This window comes from Suricata suricatta, chromosome 10 (assembly GCF_006229205.1).
Source record: "Suricata suricatta isolate VVHF042 chromosome 10, meerkat_22Aug2017_6uvM2_HiC, whole genome shotgun sequence".
NCBI lineage: Eukaryota > Metazoa > Chordata > Mammalia > Carnivora > Herpestidae > Suricata > Suricata suricatta.
This window is the reverse complement of record NC_043709.1, coordinates 38,952,177-38,978,939: the sequence shown is the minus strand read 5'-3', so window position 1 is coordinate 38,978,939 and position 26,763 is coordinate 38,952,177. Positions and strand designations below refer to the sequence as shown.

General features: G+C 36.7%; 1 protein-coding gene across 1 annotated transcript in view; it reads left to right on the top strand.

Moving 5' to 3' along the window:
• NAV3 (neuron navigator 3) overlaps positions 1-26,763 on the top strand; it is an 821,156-nt gene that overhangs the window by 611,809 nt on the left and 182,584 nt on the right. Inside the window, exons 8-10 of the mRNA XM_029954939.1 lie at positions 698-837; positions 11,361-12,381; positions 26,472-26,587. Of these exons, the coding sequence (XP_029810799.1) occupies positions 698-837; positions 11,361-12,381; positions 26,472-26,587 (1,277 nt within the window). The remainder of the gene's footprint in view (positions 1-697; positions 838-11,360; positions 12,382-26,471; positions 26,588-26,763) is intronic.

Here is a 26,763-nt window from a genome sequence, read left to right as displayed (position 1 = left end):
CTTGTCATATCACCTGTGTGATAAGTTGGCCACTCTTGTAGGATTACCAGCTAGAGTCTCTGTGCTTTTTTAGTAAAACAGTTAGAGAAAAAAATTGAGGCAGACCAGTGAAATATAAATTAACTCATGACCTTGTCTCTGCACCATGTTTTAATTAGAGTAGCTTACTACCTTAGATATGCAATAAGCATCGGCTAGTAGCAGTTTTTTCAGTACCTTTATTCTTCTTGTTATTATCAAGTTAACTTAGGATACAGCTCTCTAAGATAAAAACAAATGTCCCATATATTGAAAAGAACAACTTAATAACAACTGCAAATAGGTGATTAATATCCTGAGAACATAATAAATTTGTGTTATTTCCCTTGCCTTTCATGTAACTGTTTTAGTATTTTTCAGTCAGCGTTTTATTTATCAGGGGTATGGTAAGTGTGACTTTTTTAGTTAAAGGTTACTTTATTTCTAATTGTTCTGCATTCTTAATATCATTTGAGGGCAGATTTATTGAAAGGTTTTTCTGAAGATTCCTAATCCTTGTGTTCAGCAATTTATCACTTAAACCACCATTTTTCTGCTAAACAGATTTTAGAACATCCTGTATTGTGCTTTTCCTATTAAGGCTTTCCTGCTCAGAAGCTCTTACCCCCTATCTTTTTGTAATATACAATAATGATGTAATTTTTTTATACTGTTTCAGGCTTCCGGGTCCCTCTAGGGCACCAGCTGCAGGCAGCAGCAGTAAAGCCCAGGGAGCCTCTAATTTAAATAGGAGAAGTCAGAGCTTTAACAGCATTGACAAAAACAAGCCTCCAAATTATGCAAATGGAAATGAAAAAGGTAAGTGTTTCCCTTTTACATCATTACGGCACAAGGCTAGCGAATTAGTCTTGTAACTTACATACTAAGTCCAATATTTGAGCAGTGTTAATGGCTTTGGGAATGGAGTTCTTACCGATGCAATTTCATCTTTTCTAACTGCTCCCTCCTGAATTCTCGCTTTCTTCAGGGCTTTTCATAGATAAAGAACATTTTAAGGAAGTATATTCATCCATTCTAAAGTGGTTAATTATAGGGGTGTCAGTGTGCCGCAGTTGGTTAAGCATCAGACTTCAGCTCAGATCGTGATTTCATGGTTCATGGGTTCAATCTTGGTCTCAGGCTCTGTCAGCACAGAGCCTGGAGCCTGCTTCGGATTCTGTCTCCCTCTACCTCTGCCCCTCCCCTGCTCACACTCTGTCTCTGTCTCTCTCTCTCTCAAAAATAAATAAAACATTTTTAAAAACTGAAGTGGTTAATTACATACCCAAGTATAAAATCTGTTTCCCAAAAACATTTCCTCCTTGTTGCACATAAATAGCATTTTTTTTTCTTCTCATGTTTTATGAACATTTATTATAAAATGATAAATGTATATTAAACTTCTTTGAATATTTAGCTTCAGTTAACATTAAATGCCAGAAGTATTTTGGGCATCAGAAATTGCAACATAATTAGGATGGATATTTAATCTTTGATAGCAGCCAGGCACAGAAATAATGTGATCTTAGCTTTTCCTAAAGAGACAGATTATCCATGTTGGTTTTATTTTCTTAAAGAATGCAGCATAGAAATATCAAATCATCAGGAAGAAAGGAGACATAGTGGAAGTCTGTGTTACAGGCGAATCATATCTAGCTAGATGATACAGTCCTCTGTGGTGCAGTGTGCATCTAACTAGGTGCTACCTTGATCCATCGCAGTGTGGGGCATGCGTACAAGTGAGAGCATGCGCAGGGTACATCAAAACCAGGAGGAATCGGGAGCATACACCGTTGTAGGCAGTGTGACTGTGTGAGGGACTTCAGGCCTTCAGCTGGATTTTGTGGTGGTTTCTTCAAACCATTATCATTTTAACTTCTCTTTACAGTGTTTAACCTTCCATGCAACAAAACACAAAGTTCGTGAGTGGCAAATATGCTTAGTTAATAGAATAGCAGGCAAACTCAATGAGATAGGAAGTTTATCACTCAGATTAGATCGTTTCAAAATGTTTCCTAAGACTATCTGATTAGACAGCTTTCTCTTAGACAGGACATGAACTGACAGGTAACCTATGAATTGGACACTTTGGGGAAGATTTCCCACCTACTAAAACAATATTGCAACAGGAGCGTCTGGGAGGCTTAGTTGGTTAAGTGTCTGACTCTTGATTTCGGTTCAGGTCATGGTCTCATGGTTCATGAGATGGAGCCCCCAGTCGGGCTCTGCCCTGACAGTGAGGAGCCTGCTTGGGGTTCTCGCTCTCCCTCTCTTTCTGCCCCTCCCCTGCTGGTGCATGTTCTTTCTTTTTCTCTCTTCTCTCTCTGTCTTTCAATAAATAAATAAATAAATAAATAAATAAATAAATAAACAAGCAAACAAACAAACATTTTAAAAGAAACAAACAAAAATCCAAAGTTGGAATAGAACATAAATTCCTGAAGGCAAAGAAATGTGCCTGGTTCCCTGTAATATCCCCTGTTCTTGAATCGAATGGAAATAAACGGAAGAAAATAATGTGTAATTATAAGTTAGGAATTTCTTTAAAATATAGACTAAAGCTTCTGATTCAGAAACCTGAGAAATATTACTGAAGACTTACAGTTTTCCTGAGGAAAAGGGAGGCCACAATTTTCTTCTTTGTTTTGTGACTATCCTAGAAAGTGGCATACAGAGCCTATACGTGTTTTTTAAATCCTAAGAGAAAGTTTGTTAAGACATAGAGATGTGTTGAATGAACTGTTTATATATCTAACTCTCAGATTCCACAATTATCTAATATTTTTGCAAGAAATGACTGATAACATTGGCAAAGATTTAGAGATGCTTTTAGATGAGCTAACATTTTGATATCGTCATGTATCTGAATTTTTCTGTCATGTGAAATGATTTTCTGTATTTCTAATGTCTAAAAGTAAAAATCTAAAGGGAGACCAGCATTTCTATTTTTCCATAGCTATTCAACCTCTCTTACATATGTCTAGTATGTAATACAAAATGAGGAAGTAGCAATATTTACAACCACCACAAGGTGGGGATAGATGACATATATTATGAAGTTTCTGACAATGTAAAGCAGATTTCCTCAGGTCTGTAACTGCAGCAAAATACCAGAGTTTTCAATTACTTTTGATTCCAACTAACTAAAAATTCTAAAGCATTTAAAGCGTATCATCGCACCTTCACACATATTTATAATATGCCCAATATAGGCATTAAATGTCTGAAAACTGTCGATAATTACTGAAACATAAATTGCATCATATGATTGCTAAATGGTATTTTCTCTTAATGTGGAGTTACAATTTTATTAACACATCCAATATCAATGTTTCTTTTCTTTAAAAGATTTTGCTTGTTTGTTTGTTTGAAGTAATCACACCCAATGTGGGGCTCAAACTTGCAATGCCAAGATCAAGAATCATGCACTCTCCCTGCTGAGCCAGCCAGGTGCCCTTCAGTGTTTCAAAATCAATCAGTGTGTCATTGTGTCTTATATTTCTAAAATATTATCTTAAGTTATAAGAGAAAACAAAACAATAATAAACGTCACAAAGGAAACTATATTTTACTCTTTAGACTATTAGGGTGGTATATATTTTTTGATAAGAATGTTTTATTTACCCTTTTGTCATGGATATTAATAGTATAATTTATATAAAAATGTAAGATTCCTTCTGCTATGAGTTATCTCTCTCGCAGACTGGTTTGCGTACATATCCCAGATATGATGAAGTAACCGGATCATTAAATAAGACTTTTCAAAGGCTACAGTATTATAATGACAGAATTCAGAAAATACTAACTTTACTATTCTAAATAATTGCTATTATTTTCCTTAGTTATTAGAAGGTGTACTATTTAAATTTGATAAATTAAGATATTTTACTTGAGGGATTCTCCAAATTATCTGCAAGGTGCTCCCTGAAATACTTCTAAGTGAAGGTATACTTTGCATTTTCTTTTTGAACACTTGAAGAATCTCTAGAATTTGTCACTGATAATAAAGATTTATTCACAATTTAAATAGTTTCAGTTCTCTGTTAAGAGACATCCTGTGAAAGCACAGCTCTTCACATGTATGACATTGTAAAACTAACTTACTTGCAAATCGTGTGACTTATCTAATGAAAGAAGATCAGTAGAGTGTCACAAACTTCCAAAGATACGTATAACATACTTTTAATAATAAAACAATTTTCAAAAGAGAATTTTAGCAAGTGAATTAAATGTCAGTGAACATGGCCATCGATGCTTGCTTGAAGAGAAGGTGGGAAAGAAGGCTTGTTACAATTGGGGGCAATGCCATCTCACCCTCTGGAAATTGAAAGTGGGAACAAATTTATCAGAACAAATAGGACAATGAAGATAGCTTGGTTTGTGGAGAAGCATTTCTTCTGAGAGTTCCGTTTCCTCCATTGGTCTGCCATTCAGATACTGACGGTGAACTTTCTGTTCTGATCCCAGCAGATATCAATTTGCCCAGACACTGTAGACAGATCTGTGCTTTAAAGAAAAATTAAATGCCCCATTCAGTGGAAATCAGGGATCTTATGAACATGATGCCCGGGTTCATTTAGACACACACTTCATATGCTTAAAGCAAATTATCGTAAGAAATCATTCTTGTTGTATAAAGTATGGGTATTAACTATGTAAAAGGTGACACAGTGTAATATTATTAGGAATGTAAATATCCCTAGCTTTATTGGGAATTCAGTTCCTGAAATGTGATCTGTAAGCAATTATTGCTTGACAGTTTGTTAGCAGAGAATTGTTTTCCTATGTTGCTAAGAAACGTGCTACAGTACCAGAGGGCATTTTGCTATCTTTTTATTGTTTCTCCCAAGTGAGTCTTACATTGTGCCTGTGTATCTACTAAAGAGATGTCCTTTCTGTTCTCCTGGATCCTAATGAAGTGTCTTCCGGTGCGGATGTGTTCACTTTCATTGACACTCAACATAGATTTAATATGACAGATACTGACCATTTGACAGGATTGGAAATGAACTTTTTAAAACTGTAAAGCTTAATGTGAATGTTGCATTAGTCTTGGAATTTTGACTGCTAAAACCATAGCTATTTGGTTCTTAAGTACTTATGTGCTCTATTCATTACTAAACTGTTTTGTTTTCTTTTCAAGACAATGCAATTATGTTTTATGTATTACATTGCCTTACTAGAGATTTAATTATGTGTTCCACCATGACTTTTTGCTTTATTTCCTTAATACTTATAGAAGCCTTAAATATAATGTTAAATGAAAATCGCAGGTTAATCTTAGGGATGTTCATGAGGTAACAATTTGGTCCATATATTAGGTGATGTGTATCAATAGACTTGAGAATGTTGTTTGCTTATGTATAAATGCTCACATGTTGAGGTGTACACATGTTATGCATGCCAGCACATAAATTGTATACTTAAAAAAAAGTGACTGGCAAATAGAAGTTTCCCTAAATTTCACAAAGCTCCACAAAGTGGCACTGTAACATTGCAAGTGGTACAGGATAAGCATGTGCAGAATGAATAGCACCTCTAGGATTCTGGTACGTGTTTCTGTGACGTCATCATAAAGTTGATGATTGAAACATCGCACAAGCAATCATTTATGGAAGATAGTGTGGTAAGGTGAACACGGGGCCAGTTGGTAACAAAACATATTTGGATTTGAATCCTACATTGTTTTCTTTTTACTTTTTAAAACGTTCAAATATATTTTGGTAGGTCATTGTTGAAATGAGAGTCTAAAATAACTAATTGCCATGGTCACTTTGATAAGTCATTTTCTTCCTTTCCCAATGACCTGTGAGGCTAAAGTTGCCTGGGTTTTAGCAGGGATCCTGTATATCAAGGGGTACAAGGTCTGCTACACAGTGAATACTTCAAAATGAATGGTGCTATTGTCATCATTGTTGTCATTTTAGTGTTACTTTGTAAGTTGAAAGCTAGTTTGCTTCCCTCTAAGCAACATACTCTTCAGGGAGGAAGAAGAAGTAAATAGGTTAAGGACCATCCCTGGGTCTTTTTTCAGGGTAACTGCACTATTGGCAACATGGCGCTAAACTCTAAAGCTAGCTGAAGTTCCACAGAGACATGTTCTATCTAGACTTAGCCATATGCTGTGTGACTGCCTCAGTTATCAACATGTATTAATTTTAGAACTAGATTAGCATTTTTTCCAGGTCATCAATGGTATTTTTTAAAGATGAGATAACTAAAAATTAACTCTGTCAATTTACATGTTTTCGGAGTGTGAATTAAATCTATGTGTATATCAACTCGGCAGGATGGTGCAAGCAGGGTGCCCGAGGAGTTAATATGTAATGTACCAACTAGCGAGTGTCTCCTAGAATATTCTCCCCATTTGTATTCTGCTTCTCGAGAAGGAAAGACACCATGCTTCAAGGAGTTACCCAATTATCTTCACTGTTGTGGCAAATGTGGGTTTCTAGAGAGCCATCCCAGAAATTCTGGGCATGCAGTGAACATATGGGAAAAAAAGAGTGAAAAGCCTCCAAAATTTGGAGTCAGAAAAACCTGAGGCCTAATTTTGCTTTTTCTCTTTTCTGAGTTATACTATATGTGTGAATTGGAACAAGTTACTTTCTCTTTTTAAGTGTCAGCTTTCCCATTTATAACGAAAGAAATCATAAGTATACTACAGATTATAATGGGTGTAAGTGAGATCTCATATACAAAGAGCTTTAAAGGTGGTAGCATGTATCAGAGTACTTGGAAAAAGTAAGCAGTTGATAAATAATATTATTTGGTTGTAGTGGGGTTGATGATGGTGGAGGAAGGAGAGGAAAAAAAAGGAGAGCAAGTGGAAGAAAATTTGTCTTTAATTTTCTTTTAACATTTATTTTTTGAGAAACTGAGACGGGGCATGAGTGGGAGAGGGGCAGAGATTCCAAAGTAGGCTCCAGGCTCTGCACTGTCAGCACAGATCCTGACCTGGGACGCAAACTCACAAACTGCAAGATCGTGGCCTGACCCAACGTCAGATGCTTAACTGACTGAGCCACCCAGGATCCCTGAAAATTTCTCTTTGGAGACTAGAGACGAGAAGCCAGAGCTGTAAGCAGAGATCGGTTCTGCAAATTCAAGACAGATCCATTGCAAGAATGCCTTTAAATATGTGCATTAGATATCTGTTCCTTTCCTTTTATCCAGATAACAACCCATTCACAGTCAGAAGCTGAGTTATCAGCATTCAGAAATACATCCTTGAGACCAGATGTATTGAACATGTAAATTGCATAGATACTAGCATTTGTGGCAACCCCCACACTGTAGGAGCTACAGACCCTGCCGTTTCAGTAGCTGTTGTTGTGCAACCTTTATCGTGAGGAGTCCGGGGAGACTCTTATTGTTCCAGTGCCTTCCTGATGCACAACAACCTATGATTTGCCCTCTTAATGAGACCTGAAGCACCTCCCTGCTGCTCTATAGAGACAGGCTGGGGACGGATTTAGAGTTGAGCTTAGAGAAGTGTCTTATATATGTGTACTCATCTGAGAACAATTTTACAGCTGTTGCTGTGATGGCGACTATGGTTTGGATGTGGATGTCATCATTTGGAGTCCCTTCTGTCTCATTTTTGAGAGTTGTGATGTTGAAATTCCTCTCTGTACTTGAACTGCTATAGCAGTCTATCTAGCTAATGGCAGAACACTTAAGAAGCATCCAGCTGGATTCTTTTCTACCATTCCCACTAAAGCTCCCAGGCACACAAGAATAGGAGTCTCCTGACTTCTTAACTGAATCGCAGATATAAAAAAGGTACACACTAAATATGTGGCCATCAGGAAAATCTGATGGGCTTCTTTTGTTTGCAGTAGCCCTAGCCACAAATTGCCAAGTATCCCATGAATAACAGAACTGGCCGAGGTTCTGAAAATTGAGAGAGCAAGGAATATTAATGTTGCATTGCTATGGAACATTTAACAAATTTAGTCAAATTGGGTACTAGCATAGGACAAATTCTTTAAAACTGATAATGTCAGCAATTGCCAGGATTTCTGAGTCTGTTCAACCCTTGCTACTCGAAACATGGGATGTGACCAGCAGCAGAATCTGGAGCTTCTTAGAAATGCAGAATCTCAGGACTTATAGCAGATCTGTGGAATCACATGTGGTGTGTACTCAGTAGGATCCCCAGATAACTTCTGTGCACATTAAAGTTTGAGAACCTCTATGTGAAACACTTGGGGTGTTAGACATTCTGTACATAATAACAGACTTGATCTTTGCTTTAATGGAATGTAAAGTGTAGTATAGGAAACAGGCAATTACACTGGAGTAATAGTAGTTATATGACAGGAAATAAGCTATGGAAAAATGTAAAGGAGCCACCTGATCCAGATTTGATGCTAGGATGATCAGAAATGGGGGTGGGGATAATGTTCCTGGGTTTTTATTTGTTTGTTGTTTTTTTCCAGAGGAAGTGAGGTCAAAGTTGAGACCTGACTAATAAGTAGAAATTATCCTGAAGAAATATTTGGTAGGCATTTCTACCTGCCGGTAATCAGTGTGTTCCTTCTGCTACTAAGAATGATTAAAATTTTGGTAAAATATGATCAGTCTCCAAAAGGGATCTTAATGTGTAAGCAAAATAAATGTGGAACTACCTGTACCTAAAAGAGATTGAAGTAAAAGATTGAAATCCATTAACAGAGAGTGAATGTATTTGAGACATTGGTTGTTTTGAAGCTTGTGGATTTGTTTGTCCTGAGTTAGTCAATACTCCTACTGTTTTTCAGAACACCTTAGTGTTTAGGTACGAACCTAATGGATTTGTGCAAATATTCTAGAAATGGACACAATTACAGATGTTACCTGAATATTGAAAAACATCAATTTATCATCATAGACTGTACAATTTAAATATGGCATATAAGTATTTTGACTTTTCAGTAAACTATTATGCTTTAACATAAAGTATATATGTACAGTCTTACATTAACTTTTGCCAGTTGAAGTATGGAAATATAGAAAGGTAATGAGAATTAGAATTAATGTTGGTATACCACTTTTCTTTTAAATAGTTTATTGTCAAATTGGTTTCCATACAACACCCAGTGCTCTTCCCCACAAGTGCCCTCCTCCATCACCACCACCTCTTTTCCTCCCTCCCCTTTCCCCTTCAACCCTCAGTTCATTTTCAGTATTCAATAGTCTCTGAAGTTTTGTGTCCCTCTCTCTCCCCAACTCTGTTTCCCTTTTCCCCTCCCCCTGGTCCTCCATTAGGTTTCTCCTGTTTTCCTGTTAGACCTATGAGCAAACATATGGTATCTGTCCTTCTCTGCCTGACTTATTTCGCTTAGCATGACACCCTCAAGGTCCATCCACTTTCCTACAAATGGCCATATTTCATTCTTTCTCATTGCCATGTAGCCTAAATGTCCATCACCTGATGAGTGGATCAAGAAGATGTGGTATATATACACAATGGGGTATACCACTTTTTAAAAGAAATATTAATATGGGCACTTGTCATGAGCACTGGGTATTTTCTTTAAGTGATAAATCACTAAACCTTAGATCTGAAACTAATACTACATTGCATGTTAGCTAACTTTAAATAAAAATCTGGAAGAAAAAGTAAATATTAACTTTAAAATGCATTTGTCTATTCTTGTTAATATAAGTTTCACAATTCTATTATATCATTTTAGGGACACTTATTTTAGAGAAGCTTAAGTCACACAAATACTCAATTAATAATTTAACCTCTTTTCGCATCTCTAATTTCTTTATTTTCTCTTTTTGTGTATTAGTTTCCTTTTCTGAAAAATGGATAAAAGTAGTATTTGCTACAAATTGGCTTGATTACATATCATTTTTCCTGCATTTTGAAGAAACATTTAAAATAAAATTATTGCAGTTTTATAGCTATGAATATTTGGTGAAATTGAATGGGCTCCATTTCCCAAATATTATGTAAAGGATATTATTTATAAAATATTTTCATTGGACATCTAATCAAAGACAGCTCTGCATTTATTTGTGAATTCTAGTGTGTTAAAAGTCTTAAATGATGGCTCTGTTACATAAATATCTAATTTAATCATTGATGATTCCATGTCTCAAAAACGAAGATGAGAGAAGAGACATTTATGGTAGATGAAATGTAAAGTAGATGACCAGAATTATTCTGTTTCTCAATGTTAATTAACATTTATATTGAGGCCTTTAAACTCCAAGCTCGGTTCTTTCTATTCTATTCCCTGTTATAAAATCTTTTTTGATTTGATTTTTCATTCTTAAAAATGAGACTTTTAATCAGGCATTAATCAGTGTTAGAACAGTAATATAAACAGTTCATACCATAATGAGATTTCTGAGTGGAAAGTAAGTAAAAGAAGTAAATGCATGCATTATAAAGTATTCATAGGAAAAAGCCCTTTTTTCCTAGACCCCCAAAAGTACTTTGAAATTTTTATTAGTATTTAAAGTTTTTCACATCACTTCAGGAGGTATACTAGTTAAGAGCACCAGCTCTGAATTGTGTTCAAATCCAGGATGAATGACCTTGAACAAGTTATGCAGTTTTTTATTTGTGAAACAAGAATAATATCAATATAATAATATTGATATCAATATTATCAAACATATCTTATGGGGTTGCTATAAGAATTATATAATTATATGTAGTTAATATATCTAAATATATATTAAAATTATATGTAATATGTGATATATATAATATATTATATATTATATATTTTATGTTAGATATAGTGTATATTTATATGTCATATATATAATGTGTGTGTATGTGTGTATCTTGGTATGTTATCTGACCCATATAAGCAGGGTTTCAATGTTTTTTTTAATACAGATTAAAAGAAACAATATTAACTGAGACCTAAATCATGATTCATAAGCACATTGAGTCAGATAACAGTAAGTTAGCCTCCCTGCAGGTTAAAGTAATTTCTCAACATTTATCATACAACATATTTTGTAAGGCTATTTGAAATACCAGTTTAGTGCTATGAGCTACAGAAGTAATTGGAAAAAAAACAAAGAACTGTTTAAGGAAAGGATAGTATTTTGTCTTTCTATATCTATGACTAGCAAAGTTCATTTCGGTTAGAATAATTTTAGAAGGGAAGAAATTGTTTTCTAAAATCCCTGGCTCTCAGATCCTGAATTTTTGATATATGGTATAAAAAGAGTCATATCACAAGAATGATTGATGCCACTAGCATGGCTGTTTTCAGCTTACAGGAGAAATACTTTTCTGTATCTGTAGTTCGAGGTACCCAGTGGTGTGATATAAATGATCAAAAGTAATCAACCTTTTCTTTATTATTTTTTTCCTTCCTGTCCAGATTCCTCCAAAGGACCTCAACCATCTTCAGGTGTAAATGGTAACACACAGCCCCCTGGCACTGCTGGGCAGCCCCCTGTATCCGCCATCCCTTCTCCAAGTGCCAGCAAACCCTGGCGCAGCAAGTCCATGAATGTCAAGCACAGCGCCACCTCCACCATGCTGACGGTGAAGCAGCCCAGCCCAGCCACCTCTCCCACACCATCTGCAGACAGACTGAAGCCCCCGGATGGGGTCAAAACAGCTCCCTCGGGACAGAAATCCATGCTTGAAAAATTCAAGCTGGTCAATGCCCGGACTGCTTTACGCCCCCCACAGGCTCCCAGTTCAGGACCCAGTGATGTCGGGAAGGATGACGATGCCCTTTCTGAATCTGGTGAAATGGAAGGTTTTAGCAGTGGTCTGAATAGTGGTGGCTCAACCAATAGCAGCCCCAAAGTGTCACCTAAATTAGCTCCTCCAAAAGCTGGAAGCAAAAATCTCAGCAATAAAAAATCTTTGCTACAGCCAAAGGAAAAAGAGGAAAAGAACAGGGACAAAAATAAAGTTTGCACTGAAAAACCAGTCAAGGACGAGAAGGATCAGGTGACGGAGACGGCTCCAAAAAAGACCTCTAAAATTGCAAGCTTGATCCCAAAAGGTAGCAAGACGACAGCAGCCAAGAAAGAAAGCTTAATCCCCTCTTCCAGCGGCATTCCAAAACCGGGCTCGAAGGTGCCAACAGCAAAGCAAACCATTTCACCTGGCAGTGCAGTGAGCAAAGAGTCAGAAAAATTGAGGACTACCAAGGGAAGCCCTTCCCAGTCCTTAATTAAGCCCGTTACCTCTGACAAAGCGAGCACGTCCAATTGCCCTGCTTCTTTGGAAGGAAGGGAAGCCAGCCAAGCCTCCCCCGCTGGTCCCTGTGCTGTGCTCGGGGCACAAGGCAGCGGGCAGACCACGGGGAACGGTGCCGTCCACCTGCCTCAGCAGCAGCACCACAGCCACCCCAACACTGCCACGGTGGCTCCCTTCATTTACAGGTAAGGCAGCCTCTGGTGGTCCACAGCTGCGAACTTGTGCAGGTCTTCGTGCTCACAGCGTGAGAAAAAGGTTACTAGAATTGTGTTCTACATGGTCGTTTGGGAATAATGTTTCATTCTGAAGATAAAGACCTAGGATTTCATTTTTTAAGAAAATAAACAACCCATATTCTTAGTCCTATCCTGCTTCCTCTTCCCCTCTTCTGCCCCCTTGTTTCCTCTAAGAACTTGAAGGCTTTGGAAGTTAACTTACTTGTTCTCAAAGGCAAACTAAAACCCAGATGCCAGAACTTTCTCCTGTGTTTAGTACTAGTACTACTATAAGTATTATTACTACTACTACTACCATTTTTATTATTAGTCTTTTAAAATAATTCACAGTTTTATAATGTTTAAGATAGTTTTCTTTTCACCCTTGGGAAAAAGTATATCCAAATGGCTACAGGAGCAGACTCTAGAATCAGACACGTGGGTTTAATGCCCTGCTCCGGCACTTGCCAGCTTTGTGACTTCGGACAAGTTACATAACATCTCTTAGTCTCATTTTCTTCAACTGTCAAATAGGAATAATAGTATCTACCTTACAGAGTTAAGAAGAATAATAGGGATAATGCATATGTTTGCTGTATATTCTCGCATATTTGTTAAATTCTGTTTATGAGGCATTGGTTTCCCAGCATACAATTTATATTACTTTTCAATGACCAAGCATACATTTCTAGGCAAACATAATAATGTATATAACTATATTATTTGTGCTTTATTTATTAATTTGTTTTTGCATTATACTTATATGTATTAAAATATGCCAGTATGTGCTATATCTTAAAATATTTATTCTTCTATACAGTTATAAAAATAGCACATTTTGCCTATTGTGTAGTTTGTTTTAATCAATCAGAAATATGTCAGTCACTGCTTTGCCTCCATTTTTATTCATGGTCTTTTCTGTGAGGAGATGCTTAGGGAGGAATAATGTGTGCCCTTTCTCCAAGTTGGCAGTTCAATAGCAGGAAAGATATTTTCTGAATAGGAAGTAGTACCTGCAATAATTAAGTATGGGTCAATATTACATACCTTAAAAATGTATCAAATTTATTAAATGCATGGGCCTTTTTATGTAAAGAAAATAATGATAAGGGTTTGTTTTCCTTCAGTGAAAAACCTAAGTGCTTCTCTGGTACTTTACATACTTAAAGGAGCAAATTTAAAATTACTATATCTCAGTTCTTTTTTTAAGTCTGTTTTTCTGCCTTTGGTAGCAGTAATTCATTTAAAACCTTTGTATTTGGATCAGAGGGATTCAGCTCTTTCTAACTCCAGAGTCCCTCTGTGACAAATGAAAATTTAAGATGTCAAAATCATAATGCACATTTCAAATATGTCAGAAAAATCATAAAGTGTTAAGTATGTCATCCTCAGTACACATGTGCATCTCCAATGTATTCTGTAGAAGCATCAGTCATCTCAAATCACCACGAATGGATTTCACGGGAAAGTGTAAATCTAAGCAGAAAGATTGTGCCTGCCGGGTTAGCAAGCATGTTTTTAGAAGTAGCAACAGGCTCTTTTGATTTTTTTGTTCGTTTGTCATAAAGTATCCAGTGGACACAAATTCGTGGTGGTTTCCATTTGAAAATGTAACTCTCACTATTAAAAAGAGGAAGTGGCATAGCCTATGGGTTTAGGTATGGATCAGTTGTGTGACCTCGCTACATTCTCGTACCTCTGAGTTTCTGTTTGCCCTTTTTTAAATGGAGATGATAAAACTGAGGTAATACAGCCAAGTAGCTAAGAATATGGGCTGTGAAGTCTGAGTGTTCTACTATTGTTCAGAAACAACATCTCGTGCTGTTGAGTAGATAAACCAGGAGCCAATTTGCCTGGGTTGGAAATTTGATGATGTCCTTTGTTAGCCATGTGACATTGGGCAACATATTTAAAGACTCTGAGCCTTGATTTCCTAATCTGTAAGATGGGGCTGATAATAATAGAATCTGCCTCCTAAGGCTATTTTGAGAACGAAAGGAGTTGATGTTTATACAAGGCGTAGAACAGTACACGCCACGTAGTGAATAGTCTTCCCCAAATTTCAGTGTCTAACACTCTGGAGTGTGGTGGGTAAGAATATCCACTCGGGGTGTTTTAAAGATTATATAAGGCAACCTCATTAAAGACTTCAGCACAGGCCCAGATTCAGAGTAAATGACTTGCAAACATTACCAGTTAGTGGTATTATTATGAATAATATAAGGTAGTTGAAAATAAGAGCATCTGACTAGGAAATTTCACATCATAGTCTGCATATGAGACAATAGTTGTTAGAAGTCTCTTAAAAATGCAGAAAAATTTTGTAAATGATAATGTAAACCTCCTCAAGGTAGAGTAGTCAATATTTAAGCTTTTTAACTGTCAGTGAAAGATATTTATATCCCAGAGTTGGATTAGGTGGCCCTTGATTTACTTTGGACTCTGCTTGTTCCACTCTCACTTAAGATTTCTTCCTGCAAAATGCCTGGCAGACCTTTTGGAGCTGTCAATTATTTGATAATAGTCATAACTACTTTATAATGTTGCATACTTAGTGCAGGGCTATATTTTACAAAATTTATGTTCATTTTCTCATTTAAACTTTATGATCAACTAATGAGGAAAAGTGTTATCTATCTCTATGTCACAAAGATGAAGAATCAGAGATTTCAAATCAGAGTAGTAATTACTGTTTAAAGGTAGGGTTTTGCCTTTAAACTCAAATAAGCCTGAACCTACAGTGTGCCCTTCTTTGTTCAACATTTCATTGTGCAAGAAGTATTATTATTATTAGAAAGATTCTGGCCAGAAAAATGTCTATCATAGATTGAAGAATTCTCAGTCAGAATTCATTTATGATAGGAAATGCCAAATCACTTTTAGGTTATATAAATATATATATATATATATATATATATATATATATACACACACACATATATAAACATGTTCTTTATATTGAAAAATAATTAAATAACTTCTACATAATGGGAAGACTGATGGTTGATGGTGATATTTTTCCCCTTTTTTCAGCCCACTTCGAGGTCATGCTAGGTTATTAATTATTCCTTCTTGGACTCTAATATATGCTTCATAATACTTTTTCTTACAAATTGAATGTCAGAGTTCTAAAAATATAATTTTGAGTTCTGGAAGTTATTAGTCCTATTAGTCCTATTAGTTCTACGTCCTATACAATGCAAGGATGTTCTAAATTAAGATTTTATAACTAATTTATTACTATAGTGTGATAAAAGCAGTTTTGAACTTAGTATATCTTTATCCATTTAGTGAGTGGATATAACTGAAATGGAGGGTGAAAATTTTAAGAAAGAATGTTTTAATTTTAAGTAAGAAATTTGCAATATTCAAACCTATTTGAATGGAATAGGCTGCATTCATAAGTGTTAAGGTGACTACCAGAGATATTTAAGAAGTGGTAGAATATGAAGTACCTCAGTGGCTCCATCAGTTAAACATCCAGCTCTTGATTTGGCTCAGCTCATGATTTCAGGGTTATCACATTGAGCCCTGCATCAGGCTGGGCATTGACTCTGCTTAAGATTCTCTCACTCTCCTTCTACCGCTCATGTGCACCCTCTCTCTCTCTCTCTCTAAGAAAGAAAGAAGGAAAGGAAAGAAATAGAGGTGCCTGGGTGGCTCAGTTGGTTAAACCTCCATCTTTGGCTCAAATCATGATCTCGCAGTGCATGAGTTTGAGCCCTACATCAAGCTCTCTGCTGTCAGCACAGAGCCCACTTCAGATCTTCTGTCTCTCTCTCTTCCCCCCCCCGCTTGCTTGCTTTCTCTCTCTCTCTCTCTCTCTCAAAAATAAATAAACATAAATAAAAAGAATAAGTGGTAGAATAAGTTGCCATTATTTACTAAAGGGAAAACATCAAATAATTTTTCATTTATGTACTCATCACTTATTCTGCAAATACTATGTATTAAGAATTACAAAGATTTTTTCAAAGACTCTGTCCTCAGGGAGCTGAGTCTATTGGAGATAATGATAAAATATTACAAAAATGAAAAATCAGTGCTCTTATGGAAGTATATATGGTATACTTCCTAAGTTTTCCTAAGTCTTACATGAAGATGGAGTCAGTGAATGCATTACAGAGGATGTAAGACAAGAGAAAGATTAAAGCAAGAGTCAGAATTTGTCAGGTAGATGGGAGAATGTTGTGGCATCATCCAGATTTTATATTCTTTAATTTTTTAATCCAAGATTTACATAACAAATAGTAGGCAAATTATCAACTGTTAGGCAAATGCCAGTAACAAAAACTACTACAGAGAGTAAAGTCTCGGGATACAGGATTATCTGAGTGGAAATCTAGGAAGAAAATTGGGAAAGAATCCATGTTTTACTCTTCATTTTCAATCACTCTATCCCTGCACATCTTATTTTCAGTTAATCTTATTGGATCTTCCCCCCAAAACACCCTCAATCAGGCATTTCTTTCAATTTCCACCCAACCTCTCCTGGTCCAAGTCATGTTACCACCAGTACTTACCTAGTTTCCATTTAGTCTTCCAGCTTCCACTTTGGACCCTTTCCAGTAACATCCTTCATATAGCAGAGACTCTAACCTTCTGAAGTGTACATTATATTTGTCATTACAATTTACAAAACAATCCTTTGGGATTCCATTACACTTGAAAAAAATGAAACCCAAACACCTTGCTAAGACCTACAAATCCCTATGTAATCTGGCCCTTTATCTAACCCACAGGCCACACTCATACCATTTTCCTGTAAGGCATCGAATTTCTGCCCTCATTCTGTTTCTCAATAAGCTAACCTATCCTGCTTTGGGGTCCTAGATGACCTCTCTACCTGTAACAACTCTCCTCCAGATCAAAGCAAGCTACTTCTTCTCATCACATCTTTGCTTACTTACTAACTCTTCACAGAAGCTATCTCCAGCCATCTAGTCCAAAGAAACATTCAGTTTCTTGTATTTTATTCATAAAGGTTATCATTATCTGCTATTATTTATACATGTTTATTTTGAGAGAGAGAGAGAGGAAGAGAAAGAGAGAGAGAGCAGCAGAAGGGCAGAGAGAGAGGGAGTGAGAGGATCCCAAGCAGATTCCACATTGTCAGCACAGAGCCTGATGTAGGGCTTGATCTCATGAACTGTGAGATCATGATCTGAACCAAAACAAGAGTTGAACACTTAACTGACTGAGCCACCCAGGTACCCCTGCTATTATTTTGATAACTCACTAATAAGTATGTTTCATGACACCTGGGTGGCCCAGAACAGAACCTACCTCCTGTGGGCACCAAATAAAATTCTTGAATGAAACACCATCAACATGAGTTAGATTCACCTGCTATTGAAGAGTAGAAAAATTAGCAACAATGTACAATGGAATATGGAAGCTTCTGAAATCTGTCATTTCCTATAAATGAGCTAGATGGTTTAAATGAAGTATAAAAAGCTTTAAAATATTTAAAGGATGAAATATCTTCTCTTTAGGACATTCATTCACTCATTTTTTTCCTCTTCCAGTGACTTCCTACTAAATATCTATTATGTATAAGGCAGAGTAAGGATAGAGTGAAACATCACATCCCATATGTCACTTTCCTTCTGTTGTCCACAGTATAGGAGGCAAGAGACTGACTCAAAGATCTCTACAAAATGAAGGGAGATGTCTAAAGCTCTCCAGCAGTGAACCAGATTTGGTACATTGAGACTTCAAAACATGGAAAATTACTACTAGCTGTTGGAATCAGAGAAAGTGGCACTTGAGTTGGGTTCTGAAAGATAAATGGGATTTAGGCATGCAGAAATGAGGGAGACAAGGAAGGAATTGTGAGACTGAAAGAATCTTATAGACAGGATGACCTATACCAGATGTGTAGGGCAGTCAGCACGTAGAACAGATTTCCTGGAAAATGAAGGTTGACTTGAGCCTAATTGTAATAGAAATTCTTGAATATCAGGCCCTTGGCTGTGTGTGTTTGTGTGTGTGTGTGTGTGTGTGTGTGTGTGTGTGTGTGTGTGTATGAGAGAGAGAGAGACAGAGAATGCACAAGTGTGTGAAGCATGATCAGGAAAATTGCTGTGTCTTCAGTGTCTAAGTTGGATTGTTAATGCAAAACGACAGCATAGGTTAACATGTTCAATGGCTACATGAGGGAGAAATTGCCTGACTTTTAGAGTTAGCTTCATTAAGACTTGAATTAGAGGTCCCAATTACAGGAAGAAAGGAGAAGAGCATAGGAAAGAAAAGAAGCTTTTCATTTTCTTGTTCTTTCTTGGTGTTTATTCTTGTTTTACCTTAATGCTGTCTTCTTCAGACTTGTTTTCCTCACCTGGAGTCCAAAAGTTGCTACTTTGCTCCATTAAAAAAATGCCTTACCTCTATTCACATGTCATTTTTCTTACAAAGCTTTTGTATTAATCACGTTAGAGCTATATTACTCATGATTACAAAGACATATGAAGTCAAATAGTGAGGATAGTAGTCAATTAAAGAGAAAAGAAAGACCTACAATTTTTCCTAAACCTGTCTTTTTAGTAACCCCCAATAATTTTCAAAAGAGCTATTAACCAGATTCTTAACTTGCCATTTTCCTTATTTTATGACCACTTGTAGCAAATGCCAGGAAAACAATGCATTGAACATAAAGCAATCATCTTAAGACAAAGGGAGCAGAATCAGGAGTGAGGGTAGTTTGTGCATGTGTGCACACATGCACGCATGCACATACACACACATACAGTAAGAACCCAACACATAGATAAGGCAAGACACTGTTATACATAGAAGAAAGCCATCATGCATCTTAAACCTATGAATTAAATATAAGAGGAGATCCTCTATACACACTTGATTTGTAAAATTAGGTCAGTGAAGTCTGAATTTAGAGGTTTTCTTTTTTTTTCCACATCATGTATCTTTTACAATAGAATCATGAATTCTCAGGAGAAGTTCTGGTTGTAACCACTTTTTGTGAGAGTTCAGATTTGCCTAGGAAGTGACATGAAAAACTGACACTTGAACATACTAAGTTCTGAAAGGTAAAGGGTACAAAACCTTCATTTTGAAAATGCTTACGCACATGTTTTTAAAGTTTGGCTAATTTGTTGAACCAGTAAATTGAGTAGGAGGAGCTGTGTGTTTACCAAGATTGAGAGCAGATCACCGTCATGCAGAAAAAGCTTTTGCTAGCCCTGCAGCTACTATTACAGATTATGCTGCAATTGTGGTTTTATGTGAACTGGGCATAATTGGTCATCAGTACAAAGTACAGCTTATTGAATGCCTGCCTTGAAAGCTTGTCTTTTGCTAGGTTTGAGATACATATGTGCATCGAGTAGCAGTTTAAACTCCCTCACGCAGCAGTATTTTTAAGACGGAATATAGAGACACCACTAGCAGAGGGCCTGTTGTGTGGGATAGTGCTAGGAGCTGGCATTCTCTCAGCAGAGAAGCTTTATCAAATACCTTCTGTAGTTGGCTTACGAGGTCTACTGCCAGATTGCCCAATCAAACCACTGCTGTTTCTTCTTTCTATATTTTATTTGCTCTCAGAAAAATGTTAAGCATACAGAAAATTTGCAAGAGTAGTGCAAAGAACTCCCGGACATACTTCACTCAGGGCATGCATAGACTTTTTCAGGTTTCACCAATTGTCCAGAGATATCCCTTTGGCCGATTCAGGATGACTGTCGTACCAAGTTGGCATTGCTGCCTAATATCTGTCAATCAAGAGCAGTTCTTTGGTCTTTCCTTGAGTTGCATGACACTGATGTGGTAAAGACAAGCATTTGTAGAATGTTTCTTATTTTGGGCTTGTCTGATATTTCCTCATCATTAGATGCGTATATTTTTACCTTGAATGCCATGGAAGTGATGCTGTGTTCTTTCCATCGCATCCTACCAGATAGCAACAACACTGATACTTCCTATTTTGATGATGTGAAACTTGTTTGGTTTATAAATCGAACTATTAGTCCATTAGTTAATGTTGCTGTCTCACACCAGCTCTATTTGTGCTTACATGTGTGACTATGTCCATATTAAGATGAATTAAGGGGAGGATATATTTTTACTATAAGTTAATGAGCAAATATTCATACTTATGAAATTTGAAATTTGTTGTTGATAGTATCTAGGACGTTTTGCTGAATTCCTTTGCGTGGTATATGTAATAGCTTTTTTTTTCTTAAGAGTACAAATTTAATGTAGTAAAGAGTAAATAACAATATTTAAGGTAGACCAGTAGATACCATCATTTTCAAATATTTTGTGATATTAACTTAGTGACTGAACTATCTGTCAGCTAAGGAGACCTCAAGTGTACTAAAATAGTGTCCAGAGGCATTTAAATGGTGTTAAACTGGAGAATAGTGGTTAATAGAACAGTATTTAAAAGAAGCCAGGGTCACATATGGGATAACTATCCACCAGCTTGTTATATAAGGCAAATTATTAAACCTCTCAAGCCTAAGTCTATCTATAGCACCTATATTTTGGTATCTTCATCTGTTTAGGCTGCTATCACAAAAATACCAGAGACCCGGTGGCTTAAACTGCAAACATTTATTTCTCATGGTTCTGGCAGTCAGGAAGTCTAGGATCAAAGTGCTGGTACTTTCCATGTCTGGTGAGAGCCTGCTTCCTGGTTCACACATGACCGTTTTCTCACTCTGCTGCCCTCATATGGTAGAAAGGGTGAGGGAGTTCTCTGAAGTCTCTTTTATAACAACACTAATCCCAGGCATGAATGTTCCATCCTCAAGACCTAATCAGCCCACAAGACTTCCACCTCCTAATACCATCTTATTGGAGATTAGTTTTCAACATAAGAATTTTGGGGCGTATACAGACATTCATTCTATAACAGGATTGTTGGGACATTTAAGTGATATGCCATTGGTAAAATACCAGGCATAGTATTTGGCACATGGTAAGTGCACATAAACAGAAAATCACTTTTTTGTTAATCATCAGTGAAGTCTACACTTCTCACCACTACCACTCTTAGTAAGAGATACTAACAGAGACCCTGGCTTGTTAACACTCTAAATATGGTGTGTTCGCAATGCTATATTTGACAGTTTCAATAGGTACTTGCAACATGTTGGCCATGTTGTAAATGCACAGTGATTAGTCTGCACAGTTCATGCCTTTCAAATATTTTAAAGGAACATCATGACACTTAATTTTTTTCTTTTTCCAATGAGGAAATTGTAGTGTCAGTTTATGTAGGAACAGCGAATGATGCCACTGCATTATCTACCATATCTGTGGAAATGGACCCTCTGATTAGAGAACGCTATTGATTCTGAAGTCTTCATAAATTGTTTCATGAATCAATCCCAGTCCCTTTTATTTTATCAGAGTGAAATATGCACAAAAAGAGAGGACATGTTGGAAGTCTTCAGAGATTTAACTGAACTTCTTTGATCATTTGTTTAAAAGTTAAATCTTTACCAGTTAGCAGTGATTGCCCCTCTGGAGACTGGGGTTAAAATCTGAATCCACTCTGAAATATGAGTGGAAATCTGGAGAAATGGATGGTTTGTAACATATGTAGACCAGAGACCTGGACCCATTTTCATGTACATGCAAACTGAGATGACTTGTAAGTCCTTTTTATAATTATTTAAAATTTAACACTTCCCATGTTCCTTTCCTTGATCAACCTGCTTCCATTGTTGATAATATAGGCAATAACATGGAAAATATACCAAAGAACTTGAAAATAAGGTAAATCAGATTATCTCCTATAGGGGTAACTGGGTGGCTCACTCGGTTAAGCATCTGGCTTCGGCTCAGGTTATGATCTCATGGTTCATGAATTTGAGCCCGCGTCGGGCTCTGTGCTGACAGCTCAGAGCCTGGAGCCTGCTTCAGATTCTGTGTCTCCCCCTCTCTCTGTTCCTCCCCTGCTTGCACCATGTCTCTTACTATCTCTCAAAAATAAATATTTTAAAAAATCGTCTCCTGTAAATTACAATAAAAAGATCATAAAGAGGGAATCAGCCAGAAATACACACTGACAGATTTAAAAATAAATAAATAAAATGAAGGGTTCTAATAGAATATTGAGCTGTCAGAAGTGTGCATACTTTTAAAAAATACTTATTTATTTATTTTTGAGAAAAAGCAAGCACATGTGAATAGGGAAGGCATAGAGGGAGGGAGGGAGAAAATCCCAAACAGGGCCCTCACTGTCAGCACAGAACCTGACATGGGGCTCAATTCCATGAACTGTGAGATCATGACCTGAGCTAAAATCAAGAATCAGATGCTCAACTGACTGAGCCACCCAGGTACCTTAGTAGTGAGTATTCTTATTTTTTAATGTTTGTTTATTTTTGAGAGACAGAGTATGAGAAGGGAAGGGACAGAGAGAGGGAGATGCAGAATGCAAAGCAGGCTCCAGGCTCTGAGCTGTCAGCATAGAGCCTGATGTAGGGAATGGTGAGATCATGACCTGAGCTGAAGTCAGACACTCAGTCGACTCACCATCCAGGCACCCCAATGTAAGAGTCTCAGATAATAGGGCCTGAGGACAGCTGATGGAATTGAGTACCAAGTCTCATATGCTGAGGAAGATAGCTACAGTCAGCTCCTGAGCAACTTTTAAAGATCTGTTTATTCAGAGCAAAGTAATATTTCTACTCTCAAAACACATTCAAAGTACATTTTTGCTTGATACAGATTTTTCTACAGAGAGATTCTCTGAATCTTTGCAACTAGCATAACCACATGCATTCACGCTCCCATAACAGCTGCTGATCTTGTTCTAGTAAGAACCAATTGGCAGTGGGCTATAGACAGGCATCACAGTGAACTATTTAATGTGACTCAGCTTCTGAGAGATCAGTCTATGAATACTGAGTCTGCAGGACTATAAGCCAATCCTGGCTTTGTGTGGTCTGATCTGTCTACCTCTCCTGTGCCATCTTGCAGGTGACTCTTCTTATCTCTCTCCTCTGTGGTTACAAGAGTTCTCTACCCACTTTTCATAGCCCCCTGCCTCAACCAGGCTTTTACACTCCATTACTTTCCTTCCCTCTTCATCTAATTAAGTCTCTCCCTTCAGTTCAAGTAATTCTTAAAGAACCATTCCTAATTTTCAGATAAAGTCCAAATTGCAAGTACTTATTTACTCTCTGTATCTATCTTGACAGGACTTCATGCTCTGCCAATGCAAAATCTAATTATTTGATCAATGTTTATCTCCTAAACTAGACTCCACTGCCCACATTTAAACTCATCATTGTACCCCAATGCCTAGACTTGGTCTTGCAATGCATTGCCCTGAGCAAATATTTGATAAATAAATGAATAAATCTTATTAGCCATGAGCATAAAATAGTATTATTGGATAGTATATGGAGGGAAGCATGGTGTAATGGTGCATGCACTGAGTTTCAACGTAAAACTTGGCTCTCTAACTAACTAGTTATCAACTCATGTGACCTTGCTAAGTTACTTAGCCTCCCTAAACCTCAATTTGCTGATGCATGAAGGCAAAGAAAAATAAGTGCCTTGCAAAGTAATTGTGAACTCAAGGGTTATTATTACTAAAGGTCTGGAAAGGCATTCTCTTGAAGCATGTAGAAATCTGGTCAACATTACAATGTGGGAAATATATCTGGCTCTCTGTGTAGTCCATTTCTTTTCTTCTCTGGCCCCAGGTTCTCCCCTGTCTATTGATAGCCCCTCCTTCCTCAATGCTAAAGCCTGCCCTAGTCAGTTCTTCTACCTGGGCTTATTTCTTGTGGGCCACTGTGCCTCCCTGACCTGTTCCTTAGCCTGCTATCTTTGAATGAAGGGATAAAATCTACTGAAGTTTTCTAAGAATTCTTATTATTTGCTGAAGATGTTTAAATGGAGAGTATGTAGTGAGATTGGAGACTCCAGGGAAAGTTTACTGGCTGCCTGTCAAAAAAGCCTCATAAAGGCAGGGTGCCTTGGTTTCCTTAAAGGTTTCACCCAAGACACCATGAATAAGGAACATGTGTACTGAGAAAAGATTACAAGTTTAAATCTGTACATGATCAGTTTGAGAAATCTTTGTGACAACTGAGAGGTAATGTCAATTAAACAGCTGTAATACACATCTGGAATTCAGTGGAGAGTGCTGGGTTAGAGCTAGAATATGGAATTCATGTGTGGCTAGGTAATCATGAATACAATGAATATGCTTGAGATCATCTAAAGAGACTACAATGAACACTTGAAGAAGCTTAGGATACTGCTTTGAGAAACCCACAATTCTTGCCCTCTGTATCCCTTTCTATTCGCTACCCAGAACCATAACATTTAATGATTGGGTAAAAGAGAGCAAAAGAAAAGTAGCATCCAGAGAGAATGAGGAACAAAACGGAAAGTTTTTGTCATAGAAGCCAGGGTAGGATGATTTCATGAAAGGAATAATGGTCTGCTCTTCTGAATGCTGCCAAGACATCAAGGAAGGTGAAGACTAAAAGGCGTGGATTTTAGCAACATTGAGGTCTTTAGTGGCCTTTATGTTATATCCTGTCACTTGAACAGTTTATCCTCTTTCTTATTTTTGCCATGCTTTTTATATTCTGTTTTAAGTTAGAATAAAATAAGGACAGTCTGCTAGAAATCAACAGAGACCATTTGTATGAATTCTTACATAGCTCTTTCTTTTATATATCAGTTCTTATATATACACATTCATCCGTACATACAGCATAAAGCCTTCTAGGAATTCTTAAAATCCTATGAGCCTCTCAGAGTGTCTGGATATGTGAAATCATATAAAACATTTTTGATATCAGTGATTACACTTTATTTTCTCTAAAACAATAGCAGGAGTTAAAATAAAAGTAACATATTAATGAAAAATTGATTCAGGGGAACCTGGGTAGCTCAGTTAGTTAAATGTCTGATTTTTTTTATTTTGGCTCAGGTCATGATTTCACTGGTCATGAGTTGGATCCTTGAAGCAGGCTCAGTGTTGACAGTGCAGAGTCTGTTAGAGATTTTCTGTTTCCCACTCTTTGTGCCCCTCCCTCCTGCTTGCATGCACACTCATTCTTTCTCTCTCTCTCTCAAAAATAAATAAATAAATAAATATTAAAGAAATTGATTCAGAAAAAACATACTGATTTTTTCTTTCACATATTTTAAATATTATCTATAGTTTTTAGAAATAAGAAATATTTAGTGTTCACTCATCATGGTCCAAACCCAGTAATACAAATCGGACTTCAAGGTTGCTTCCTACTGTGTCTTCGTAGTTCATGCTGTCGTGTTTTTTTTTAATTTTAATTAAGACGTGGAGGTTTAGGTCAATATATGTGGATTTTGAAGCTGCATCGGGAAAGATCATGCCTCTTAAAACATTTGCTTGTGCATAAAAGAAGCAATGCATGAAGAATCCAATATCAAAATATATGCAGTCCATCTGTTATGTGATTTTATTTGATGAGATCTACTCTCTACATGTTAATCACACACACAAATACATACCTATGCACATACACATGCAAATATAAAACATAAATTAGATGAAATTTGAATAATGAGAATTTGGTTTTGATTGACTTTGGCCTTTCTGAAATTAAGACATTATAGTGATGTTTATGGCTCAGAACAAATTCAACATTAATTTTTATACTTTCCATTTTAGGATATATTTTCTAGAATTTTTATGGAAAAATAATTTTAGGGATGCTTTCAGTGCTTTTATTAGTCACTCTCACAAGAATGCAATTTAGCCAGACTTTATCTAAAACTGCAGAAAAAGTTGGATCTTTTCAAGTTTTGTGCTTCCCCCTAAATGTAACTAACTATTGGTAATTACAGGCTTTCAGATGTAGAAAAGCCTAAGAAATCTAATTTACTATCTCAATCCTACTTGGGTTGTATATGAAAATAGGGACTTTCTCTTACAGATAGTTTAGGAATATCATCGTCATAAGCAAGAGCTTACTTGCCTTAATAGAAAACTTTTAATGTGTTGATTTCTGCTTTTACTAGGGAATTTTGAGTCACTGGTGACAGCAATTGCTATTTGTTTCTGTCTTTTTTGTTAATTTCAGATCACATTCAGAAAATGAAGGCACCTCTTTACCATCTGCTGACTCCTGCACCAGTCCTACTAAGATGGATGTATCATATAATAAAACTGCTAAGCAGTGCCTAGAGGAGATATCTGGTAAGTGACCTGACTGATGGGCAGGTCAAACTTCAGAATTTTTGCAATGTCTCTCTAAGTCTTTTTAATTTGTGCTGTACTGTTGTTTCTTTGGCATAAATGGACTGTGCATCTTATGCCTCAAATTCTTAAGTATTTGGCTACTTTGCTCAGGGTGATCTCTTTGTTCTGCAAAG